The sequence below is a fragment of the Mesoplodon mirus genome (assembly GCF_964341445.2).
Source record: "Mesoplodon mirus genome assembly, contig: HAP1_SCAFFOLD_935, whole genome shotgun sequence".
In the NCBI taxonomy this organism is placed as follows: domain Eukaryota; kingdom Metazoa; phylum Chordata; class Mammalia; order Artiodactyla; family Ziphiidae; genus Mesoplodon; species Mesoplodon mirus.
The window spans coordinates 1-12,630 of NW_028295110.1; the positions used below are offsets into that span (position 1 = coordinate 1).

At 46.0% G+C, this 12,630-nt stretch overlaps 1 protein-coding gene across 1 annotated transcript; it reads right to left on the reverse strand.

The window, feature by feature from the left end:
• Positions 1–35: 35 nt before the first annotated feature.
• LOC309797743 (interferon regulatory factor 6-like) lies at positions 36–11,126 on the reverse strand (the record flags this gene model as incomplete). The annotated part of the gene is made up of 4 exons (XM_082646174.1): positions 10,915–11,126; positions 2,961–3,166; positions 1,800–1,928; positions 36–262 (listed from the first exon to the last, which is right to left on the reverse strand). Exons 1-4 carry the CDS (start codon positions 11,037–11,039, stop codon positions 36–38), a joined length of 687 nt encoding a protein of 228 aa, XP_082502300.1. The 5' UTR covers positions 11,040–11,126.
• Positions 11,127–12,630: the final 1,504 nt, after the last annotated feature.

The following is a 12,630-nucleotide window of genomic DNA, read 5'->3' on the forward strand; positions in this document are numbered from 1 at the left end:
GGTTCAGAACTTTGCCATCGGTTGATCCTGCCTCGTCAGCTCCGTCTTTGGTGTAGGTGGGGGTGACGTCCACACTCGGTGGGGCACTGCCCACGCAAAATGGTTTGGGATCCTCTTGGGTTTTCCCGAAAGTGACCGCAGAGCCGTCGCTCCCCAGGGTCGGCTCCAGGAATGGAGTCGAGACCGGCGTCGCCAGGTTCTCCTTGTTGGTTACCGCTGGAACATTTTCCTTGCTTAAGCCGGAAACTGGCTGGCCCGGAGCCTGTTTGAAAGTATAGGCTTCGCGGAAGTCACTGATGCGCCCCAACTCCTCTCTCAGGGCAATGAAATCCCGCCGTGGCTGTAGGGCCACATTTTACTTTTTTATTTTTAATATATGTTCACATGTTTCCATAAAGGATCCAAGGTGCCCCATAACGTAAGGACACACAATATTAGCTTTAAAAAAACATGAAAAAAAAAAAAAAGGGAAATCATGATCCTGGAAATGGGTTGTATCCTTTTAAGGGGTGAGAATAACAGAATGAGTGAGCCAAAGATTTGGGAAAGGATCTCACATTTCCAAATGTCCAAATCTTAAAATTGCACCAAGTGGGAATGCAGCTGTGGCAGTATTAACCTGAGAGAGCTCTATGATCGTTGTCTTGACTCATCACTTGCTTGCAAGGTTATAAACGACAGGGTAAGTGAAGGAGGGCAAGTAGACAGATAAGAGTCATTTCCTCATTCTCAAAAGAAGGGGCATCACCTAGGGAAGGGGACTCCAAAATCCTACAGGAATCCTCTGGATATACTAAATTTTCTAGGTGGCAAAAGTATCTCATTTGACCCTAGCAGCCAGATGGAACTTAGAAAAGTAGTGAAAAGCTACTCAATTGAATGCACGTCATATGACTACGAGCACGTCAGTGAAAAGTTCAAGGGAAGATGCTGTGGAAGAGCAGTTCACCTTGTGCTTGAGCGTCCTCAGAACGTGCAATGGGAGGTGCAGCACCTGCTCTGTCTCACAGGGACCCTCCAACCTCTAAACGCATCTTTCCTGGGAAGCTGAATTCAAAAAGTCAATTTAAAAACAAGATAGGGCTTCCCTGGTGGCGCAGTGGTTGAGAGTCCGCCTGCCGATGCAGGGGACACGGGTTCGTGCCCCGGTCCGGGAAGATCCCACATGCCGCGGAGCGGCTGGGCCCGTGAGCCATGGCCACCGAGCCTGCACGTCCGGAGCCTGTGCTCCGCAATGGGAGAGGCCACAACAGTGAGAGGCCCGCGTACCACAAAAAATTAATTAATTAATTAATTAATTTAAAAAAGATAAAAGTCTCTAGTAGAGAAATTGTATCAGAGCCTAGTATTAAGAGCTGTAGAGCCACAAGTTTCCCATGATACAGCCTTAGCAGAGGCTGTTAAGGCAGTGACAGAAAATTTGTACCGAGGGAAGTAGCAGAAGAGTTTGCCTACAATTCACGAAAAGGATCCCTGCACTTGGCCTGAAGGAAATCAGCAAAATTTGTAACAGCTTGTGTATTTGTATGCGGGATTGAGAATGAATTTAATTTTTTGATTTCTCTGAATTATCACATAAGATTCAGAAGATGCTCTCTCTGCCTAGAAGCCACCCCACTGGGATAACTATGCCTACGGAGTTCCTTTGCCTATGACTCCTACTTGCTAACAGACTGGCAGCCTGGCCCCAGGGCCTGGTCGCTGCTCCCAGTGCAATGGTGGATATGGTGTCAACGGTTGCAAAATCAAAGCCCCTTACATCCTCTCCATGCCTCGGTCCCACCCCCCACCCCACTCACCATTGATGTTCAGGAAGGGGAAGGCGTCCTGGATGGGAACGTGGTGCTGTGACTGGTCCAGCTCATCTTCCTCATCTTCTTCATCCACATCATTATCTTTCTCATCCCAAGGAGCAGATCCAGTGGATCCTACCCGAGAAACACACACACACACACACACACAAAGGTCAAAAGTGAGGCGCTCACGTTGCACTGTCATCCCTGCAGCTGACCCACTGTTCAAGCTAGGCACTGCCAGCACAGAGGTTCCTTGGGTTCAGTGTGCACCCTCAATGCCAAAGAGTGGGAACCAAGGGTGTTCACCCCACTCCCAGCTCCTCCTACGGAGCCCCAGTGCAAGCTCTCATCCCCTCCCCTATCCAGGAGCTGCAGACCCTACTCCCTTCTCCTAGAAATCTTTTAATTCCTACTCTAAACCCCTTTCCACACATTCGCATCCCTTCTAAGGGCCCAAGGAGCACAGCTTCTCTCCTTTATAAGCTTACTGTGAAGACAGACCCTTCCCTCATGGCAGAGCCTCACTAGATGCACTGGAGGTCAAGTCTAAATTATCTGGCTCTTAGTCGGAACTGGCTCAACATTGAGTAAATATAGGGATCAGGTGGTATTCTCCTAGGAAAAATACCATACAAATTAAATGATCACTTACCCATCATTTATAAAGAGAACTTAACAGCCTTCATAATGTCATGGCAATTGATTCTTAGAACAGCCTTTGAAATACGCAGGAAAGATGAGAACCCAGATTTTATAGTGGAAGAAGCTGAGGCTCAAAACGTTGAATGACTTGATTCAATGTCCCACAAGTAGTGAAATGGAAAGACCGAGGTTTATAACTCAGACCTTCTAAGTTTTAAGCCCTCCTTCTTCTAAACTACCTGGCCTCTCTTCTCAGTGTTGAGTCCCAAGAGAAGTTATTTTTTATAGAACTCAATACCCCCTCTTCTTTCTAATGCTTTACTGTTCCACTGGGTGGGCAGGAAGACTGTGCTGAGTTTATATCTTTTGTTCTCTGGGTTCTTTCTAGGGACAGCATTTCTTGCTTTATTTACCAGTCTTCAACATTGTAAGCGAGGCGACTTTCAAGTCGACTATCGCTTTAAGGGTCCAGCCCGGAACCTGGCACACTGTCCACCTTCTCCCCAGCAGCTGGGGCCTCACCTGGGTTAATGATAGAGCCCTGGGGCTGGGGGATGTCACACACTTGATATATCTTCACTGGGTTTATGGGCACCTCCTTGGTGCCGTCGTACATCAGGTTGAATTCCCTGCTCTTGTTGAGCGCACAGCGGAGCTGGGCCTTCCATTTAGCTGGGTCGGGGTCGTCCACCCCTTCCTGGTACTTCCCCTGTCTCCACAGCCCAGGCCTGAGGGATAGGAAACCGCAGTGCGTGCCTGCTTGTTGCCCAGAAACACTGGAAAGTGTGCCCGCCCTCCCTCATACAGACACAGATACACACAGCCCTGCCTGACCGCCCCATCACCCCAACTCCAATTTACAGAGACTGCAGCAGAAAACACCACGCTGGGGACCAGGCAAGGCAGGGCCTGAGACAAATTAAGCCAAATGCAAATACAGTATTTTAAAAAGAGGAGCCTCATCTCAAGTGCTTGTGCCAGCAGCATCTGTCGAGACTACAATGGCCTTAATGAAGGGTTGAAAATAAAGAAAAATCTGGAACAAGTATACACCAAAATACTAATGGTAACTTTTGGATAGCAAGACTTCAGGTAATTTTGTTTTGTTTTGCTTGCCTTATTTTTTTTTCACATGAATTGCTTATATAATAAGAGAAAGGGAGGTGGCGTATGATATGAAGAATTTAGGCTTGCTGTTCCCTCTCCCTTCAGTCTTTAATCTGATGCACAAATAACTGTTGAAACCAAGTACCTTTAGGAGTAGCAGCCCATAGGAGGGCAGGAAGCACGCTCTGGGGGTTCAGCTGGCCTCAGTGCGAGGCTGAGGGCCTCAAGTCCTAATAAACTCACACCACCTGCCTTTCCCTGCTTCCTCAAACTCCCACATTGGGAACATTTTGCTGGGAACACCAGGGGCTGGTGGCCTGGGCCAAAACCAGTGGGGCCCCGCCTCTCTGGTTTTCAATTTCCAGGTCTAACAGGCATTTATGTGTCTGTTCACGGGATATCAGCCCTCCCCCACTGTTAACGTATCTCAGATGTCTACACTTTCTTCAGGGCTGTGACGTACGTGCTGGTGCAGAAAAGGGGGATGTCTTTTGCAGAGGACTCAAGATCAAGAGAACGAGATGGACCGGCCAGACTGCTCCCACTTGATGTTAGGAAGATAAGGTGGCCGTGTAGTTAGAATTCTGCAGGGGAACATAGCCTATAGAGTCTATGGGTTTGCGGATCCACAACTTTTATTTTTTCAGTAATGCCAACCAAGCTCATAAGAGACTGACATATAATCCAGAATGCCAGTCTACTCGTTTTCAAAGGGGGATAAAGCTGGTCAGTGACCAGCATGGTTAAGTCCAATAACCTGGACATAACCATGTATGATCTCAACCAGTAACTCCTGTATCTGGTTTCTAATGACAATTCCAAGAACATAAGACCCACTCAACATTTAAATCCAAATTTTCAGATGACTCCAAAGCTAAATGGAAATGATTTGATATTGAACTCTAAATCTGCATTATCTAGACTATCTCTTACCCAGTTGGGTAACCCAGAATCGACAGTAAAAGGCTCCTGCTTTCCCAAAAATCACAGGGCGTAAGAATGAAAAGCACTGGAAAGGCAAGACCCCCAGTGAATTTGCAAAGCTGCTCTTGTGTCTTTTTCTTTTTGACCTTGAAGCCAGGAGAAATTCTAAAAATACAAATGTATTCATTTTTAAAACTTGACTTTACTATTGTTCAGATCCCCAAGCCTACAAAAATAATTTTATTTTTTAAAAAATGCTCCCTGCCCCAAAGGAGTTTACAATCCCTTAAAGGAGACAGATGAGTCCACAGATCAGAAATACAGATACTATGTGAACACCAGTAAAACTGCCTAATCCATAAAGAGTCGGGGGGTAGGTATGGTTGGCCAAGTTTATCAGAATTTATGATTCTAGGGCTGCATCTTGAACATGGGTAGAAGTTAACCAGGTGAGAAGCGTGGGTCACGATACTCTAAGCAGAAGAAGCTTTATGGGCAAAGGCAGAGGCTGAAAAGCACAGTGCTTAGGGGACCTACAAGCAGTTCAGCTTGCGTGGAGGCAGCATGAGATCAAAGTCTGGGCTTGTAAGTAGGAACCATGCCAAGGGGTTTGGACCTGATTCTTAGAACACTGAGAACCACTGAGAGATTTAAGCAGGTTGTGATGTGATCAGATTTAAGTTTTAGAAAGAACCCTCTAGCTGCAGGACTGAAAAGGGTTTGAAGGGAGGCAAGGCATGAAGATAACACATAGTCTCTATATAATCCATATAATAGTGTCACTAGGGTCTGAACTAAGGAGGTGGCAGTAGGGATAGAGGATACAGGTAACGAACGAGCCGTTAAAGACGCTGACTTGACAAAGCTTGATGATGAACTGATTCCTTGAAGAAGGTGAGAGAGAAATCAAGGATGATTCCCTGGTTTAGGGTTTGGGAGACTGGGTGGGTGGTGATGCTGGCCACTGAGATAGGAGCAGGTTTAGAAAGATGATTTCCCTTTGGAAATGTCGGATTTCAAATGCCTGTGGAAGGCCTAGGGGAGAATGCCCAGCATGCCCAGGGCAGTTTTTTATCCCCACTCACCTCTCACATCACCTGAGGGACTCTCCCTGCCTGCCTCCAGCCTGGACGAAGGTCCACCAGATTACTGACATCTCTGCCCTGTGGGCAAGGACCAATTTCTTTTCATTTCTGTATCCCGGCTCAGGCTTTAGCACACAGTAGGTCAACGTGTATTTGTTGAATTGCCTCAAATTTACAGAAATACACTTCTTGGGGAATGAATAAGTTGCTATTACGGATGGAAGGCCAGAAAAACAGCTATGAGCAGAAGGCCAAGGAGACACTGCAGAAAGTGCTGGAGGAGAAAATGCGTGCAGGACAGCAACTGCAGAGCAAACAGGTGTGGGGATGCTCCATAATCCTTGGGGCTGGGAACCCTGGGGCAGTCTGGGTGGCAAGGGAGCCAGCTGCACAACCCCCTGGAACCCCCAAGGCACCACCCTCTCCTCTGATCTCCCTCAGCAGTCCCTGGCCCTGGCCGAGCACAAGTGTGAAGAGTGGAAGAGCCAGTACGAGAGCCACCCCCAGCATGCAACTGTCCCCTACCCTGCCAGCCCAGTAATCATGAATGCCGTCTTCCTTCTCTTTTTTACAATGTGGTACATATGGATTTCTTTTGAATGAGATTTAACCAGCTTTTCAACCTTTCTTCTTTCTAACAATATCAGTACTCTCTGACTCTCCAAATGCGCCTTTTAAAGTTGATTTAATTTATGGAAAAATCACCCTTCATACTTTCCCTTTCTTTTTTAAACCTCCCCATGGTAGTGTAATGTAGTAGAAGGAGATTTGGCCTGGGAGCTTGGACACCAGGGTTCTAGCTGCAGTAACCCACAGTTACACACGTTATATTATTAAAGAAAAAAGTAACTTACAGAAATGTATGAGGCCATTATGCACATACACACAAATATATATTCACTCATATATCCATAAAAAAGTAGTCTGGAAGGTTCTATAAAATGTTAAAGGTGTTCACCCCAGGGTGGAGGAGATATACGTTAACTATATTACCCTCTTAAATTTTTACAGTAAATGTATATTACTTTTATAATTTAAAAAGCCAAACTTTTCATTTTTAAAAACCTAAAACATGAAAGAAAACTGGAAAACCAACAAAATTAAAACAATCCCTAAGTCTGAGGCAACGATTTTTTTATCCGAGTACAAGTGATGAATGAAAATACTAAGAATGGTGTGTGACACCTTAAAGTATAGAAAAAAATACAGTAAGGCAAGTAGGCATTAAGATAATAGAATATAAAAAGTTACCCAGATATATTCAGACAACGGACTACTATTCCAGTAATAAAAAGAAATGAATTACTAATATGAGCTACACGGATGAGTCACAACAACATGAGGAGCCAAAGAAGCCACGTGCAAAAGGGTACTTGTTGTATGCTTCCATTCATATGAATTTCTAGAATAGGAAACACTAATACATAGTGAAAGAAAGCATGTCAGTGGTTGCCTGATGCCAGGCCTGGGAAACTGACTGTAAAAGGACAAGAAGGAACTTTTTGCAGGTATTGGAAGTGTTCTGTATCTTGACTTTGGCGATGACAATATAGATATACACATTTGTCAAGACTTATCAAATTACATGCTTAGAACGGGTACACCTTGTTGAATGTAATTCATACTTCAATAAAGTTGATTTTAATGTTAAATTAAAAAGTCACCTATGGGTGGGCTTCCCTGGTGGCGCAGTGGTTAAGAATCCGCCTGCCAATGCAGGGGACACGGGTTCGAGCCCTGGTCCGGGAAGATCCCACATGCTGCGGAGCAACTAAGCCCGAGTGCCACAACTACTGAGCCTGCGTGCCTAGAGCCCATGCTCTGCAACAAGAGAAGCCACCGCCATGAGAAGCCCGCGCACCGCAACGAAGAGTAGCCCCCGCTCCCTGTAACTAGAGAAAGGCCACGTGCAGCAATGAAGACCCAACACAGCCAAAAATAAAATAAAACAAAAAATAAATTAATTAAACAAAAAAACAGCAAACCATTTAAAAAAAAAAAAAAAGTCACCTATGGGGACTTCCCTGGTGGCACAGTGGTTAAGAATTCGCCTGCTAATGCAGGGGACGTGGTTTCAAGCCCTAGTCTGGGGAGATCCCACATGCCGCCGAGCAACTAAGCCCGTGCGCCACAACTACAGAGCCTGTGCTCTAGAGCCCGTGTGCCACAACTACCGAAGCCCACGTGCCTAGAGCCCATGCTCCACAACAAGAGAAGCCACCACAGTGAGAAGCCGGTGCACTGCAACAAAGACACAATGCAGCCCAAAATAAATTAATTAATAATAATTTAAGGGCCTCCCTGGTGGCGCAGTGGTTGAGAGTCCGCCTGCCGATGCAGGGGATACGGGTTCGTGCCCCGGTCTGGGAGGATCCCATATGCCGTGGAGCGGCTGGGCCCGTGAGCCATGGCCGCTGAGCCTGCGCATCCGGAGCCTGTGCTCCGCAACGGGAGAGGCCACAACAGTGAGAGGCCCGCGTATGGAAAAAAAAAAAAATAATAATTTAAAAAACAGTAGTCACCTAGATGTCTGAGCAAGACAGAGTCCCTTTAAGCTTTCAGTCCCAGCTCTTCTCTGAAGCCTCCCCTCATTCACCCTGGCAGCATGTGACCACTTTGCATCTCTTTAACAACTTATATTTATCGGTTCCATTCAGATTTGATGCTTGAAAAGTTTTGTATATTTTATGTCTATCTTCCATTCAACTTGGTTCCTCTAAGGCAGGAACAATAATCTCTTTCATAAATTGAGACCATTACAAAAACAGAATTATGTTCCCTTTCCTCCCAATCAGGGGAATTTGAAGTAGGATTGATGAAATCCTGGAAATCATAAGCAAAAATGTCATTTCTGCATTTTTATGGCCACAGGGTCCTGTGTTTTCATCAGATTCTGGAAGATATCACAGAGCCCAACAATGTTAAGAACCTCTGCTTTGAATCCATGTGCTTTCACTCAGCTCTGTGGTACAAGGCACCCTGCCCCTGGGGCAATCTGTCTGTGGTCCCTGCAAAGATGATAAACCCACATCAAAGACACTCACTCTTCTGCATGTCAGTGGACTCTACTGCCATCTCTTCCTCCACAATGACGTCACTATCGCCATCTTCAAGATTCATTTCTGTCTCATCTAGAACACTGTCTTCTTCCTCTTCCTCCTCCTCATCTTCCTTGGAGACATCCTTTAATGTGGCAAGTAGTCTGTTGTAACCAGAAACTTGTTCTGGTTCACTCTATGCTTCACTTTCAGAACTTGAAGTATCTATAAACTCTCTGACTAAAAGGAAAATGGGGATTTTAAAAACAAAAATTATACTGTTCTTGTTGCTACCCCACGACTACCATCAGGTCCACAGTGGAACCAAGTTCAGACTTTTCTAGATAAAAACTAGCTTTTCTGCAAATACGCAGTCCTATCTATTCAACCAAACCTAGCACCAAATTTGTTTAAAACAGCTAATCTAGCTATGATTCTAGAAGCGCTTCCTCTTCTTTGAACTGCTCATGTTCCACATGGGAAGACAGCAAACTAAACACATGGAGCTTTAGGTTATAAGGCGATCTAACCTATGTGTCAGACATTTGGCACCTTTAAAGGAGCAACAGGAAAACTTACAACAAAAAAGTGTAGTTTATTTCTGAGTCTGTGGTAATGAAATAAGACCTTTGATGATTTTGCACTCTATTTTATGTTAAGCAAACACGACATTCCCTCTTAGGATTCACCAAGAGCCCTCTGGTAAGCCTCCTTAACAGGCTAATCTCTCAGGACAGTTTCATACTCTATACTATGTTAGTTATCACAATGGCATTTTAACAGACATCTGCACTTAAAACTAAGCAATATTACTAAAGTATAGCTTACATCTAAAATCAAAGAGAGTGGAAATGTAGCCAAACTTTAGTACCATATATAATCTTAAAAGTAACAGTCCAGAATCTACTATCATAAAGAAGGTATAAAGCATTACCAGTTGACAAGTCTGTGGTTTTGCTTCCTTTCTGGAAACCCTGAGAAGAAACAGGCAATGTTAAACTTTAACTACTAGTATGTAGCAATTAGGAAAAGTCTAATGATACAACTTTAAATGAACATGGCAGACTATACCGTTATAAATACATTATATCTATTGTCAAGTAAAAACTCCATATGCATTTGGACAGGTTTTGGAAGGATATGCCAAATAGATAATAAGAGACGAATGAAAAAGTCTAACAAGACCACATGACAAATACTACAGTCACACAGTAACAGGCTCTCATCCAAAAGATGGGAAATTTTGGCAAATAAAAGCCCTCGGGGTTCACCTTTTCTAGCAAGTTTCTTAAGTAGACTATCCCTCTAACTGTTGATAAAGCAGCCCAAAGGGGTGGGATGAGCACTAAGATCATAACTGAGAGTCTGGACACTTAGAGAGGAGCCCACAACTACCCAAACATTACTTTCCTCATGGTCATTGAATAGATAGGTGATGTCGAGGGTCCCAAGCAATTCTTTTTTTTTTTTTTTTTTTTTTTTTTTGCGCTACGCGGGCCTCTTGTTGTGGCCTCTCCCGTTGCGGAGCACAGGCTCCGGACGCGCAGGCTCAGCGGCCATGGCCCACGGGCCCAGCCGCTCCGCGGCATGTGGGATCCTCCCAGACCGGGGCACGAACCCGTGTCCCCTGCATTGGCAGGTAGACTCTCAACCACTGCGCCACCAGGGAAGCCCCCAAGCAATTCTTTTTTTATTTTTTTTAACTTCTTTAATTTATTTATTTTTGCCTGCTATGGGTCTTCGTTGCTGCGCCCGGGCTTTCTCTAGTTGCGGCGAGAGGTGGCTTCTCTTGTTGCGGAGCAGGGGCTCTAGGCTCGCGGGCATCAGTAGTTGCACCACCCTGGCTCAGTAGTTGTGGCTCGCGGGCTCTGGAGTGCAGGCTCAATAGTTGTGGCGCACGGGCTTACTTGCACCGCGGCATGTGGGATCTTCCCGGACCAGGGCTCGAACCCCTGTCCCCTCCGTTGGCAGGCGGATTCTTAACCACTGCGCCACCAGGGAAGCCCCCAAGCAATTCTTTAAAAACATAGAAAACGAACACAAGCTTATAAAATCTCTGCCCAGTCGCCACACAGGAGGCGTGCCGTCTAGCATCAAACTACAGGCTCAACAAAGGGTAGGAAGACCGGCGAAGAACCCCATCTCAGGCGGGAAGCCGCCAGGATCCCCGGGCGAGCTAGGCCGGCGCCGGGGCAGCGTGGCACGCGGCGGGAGCTGCCCTGTCACTACCCCCGGGGCACCGGCGGACCAAACGCGGGGACACGCGGGCTCCCACCGGGAAAGGACGCCGGCAGCGCCGGTCCCAGCCTCGCCTCTCCATACCTGTCATAGAAGGGATGCTCCTCGCCGAAATCCCTTAGATGCTTCTTCTGCTTTTTAGTTAGGGAGTTGAGCAGCTGGCTCTGGCTCTGGCTCCGGCTCCGGCTCCGGCTCCCGCGTTTGACCATGGGGAAGACGTCAAGTCAGCCAACCTCCAAGAATCGCGTTTTTCACCTGGAAGTCGTCTCGTCAACCCACTCACGCGGGATTGCCAACGGCGCTTTACGGCGGAAGCAGGGTGCCATAAAGCAGACCCGCTTTACGTCGCGCTTGTACGACAGGCGTGGCTGTGAGAATCAGCCTGCATAAACGTGTAGTAACTGAGATGGTTGAATGCAGTGCCTTTGTATTATGCCATAATACAAATACCAACTAACATTTAAGGCTGCCGGTGCATCTCAATTCATCCTCACAACAGTAAACAAATAGGCCTTGTTAATAAGCCTGATATTGGAGATGAGAAAGCTGATGCTTACAAAAGGTTACACACACACTAGCAAGAGAGGAGATGGAAACCTAATTCTCTCTGATGCGGCCACAGGCTTTTCCCACTAGGATCTGCCACATGCGTGTGCTGTGTGAAGAATGAGGACGCAAGGCTGAGATTCCCGCCCTTACCCTACCCCCTCATTTTCTGAAAGTATTGCAAGGGCCCTTGGTAACACATCTGTTCTGGCATTTTTCATGTTATAAAAGCAAAAACACATCCAGAGAGGTAAAGTGACTTTCCTAAATCACCCGGAGAGTCGATGTTAGAGAAAGCAGTAAAACTCAATAAAGTGTCTCAAAACTGAATTGGGGCAAATTGGGATGGAAAACTTTTAAAGGGTAAGTAACTTTTCTATATCTGGGCCGTGGTGGTGGTTACACCTGGTATACAATTACCAAAATTAATCAAACTGTACCTTTGAAATTGGTACATTTTAATGCAAGTAAATAATAATCTCAATAAACAAAGAGGTAAAAACAGCGCAACTGGACTTAATACTCTAGAGACAGGCAGAGTGTGCAGGGATACTTAAAAACCACAGGATAGGGCTTCCCTGGTGGCGCAGTGGTTGAGAGTCCGCCTGCCGATGCAGGGGACGCGGGTTCGTGCCCCAGGTCTGGGAAGGTCCCCCGTGCCGCGGAGCGGCTAAGCTCGTGAGCCATGGCCGCTGAGCCTGCGCGTCTGGAGCCTGGGCTCCGCAACGGGAGAGGCCACAACAGTGAGAGGCCCGCGTACCGAAAAAACAAAACAAAACAAAAACCACAGGATAAACACAGAGACACTTTTTTTCTAATAGTAACTTACAATGTCAATCATAAACCACAGAATTCACCTGAATATTTAAGGTAAAATAGGAGCCATCAAAGATAGTGTTCACTGCCTCTGCTATTAGAGGAGCGTCTGTGAGAGAATTGGAGCTTTGTCCAATACCATGTCACACCTATAGAAGTCGCACTACAACTATTAAAATCCTAGTTTTGTCATTCTGGGGACCATCTACTCCTAATTAGATTCTGGGAGCTTAGGGTGGCGTACGGAGGCAAAGGGAGGGAGTATCAAGAAAATATGCAAACAGCAGGTAGTGCCAGCAGATGGCCCAGCCAAGGAACCCAGAAACAAACAGACATGTGTCTTCTGTCTCATTTCAAGATAAAAAGTACAGTCACTTACGTAAACAAAAGGCTGCTTGCAAATGTCATCATACATACTAAGGCACTAACCACAGTATA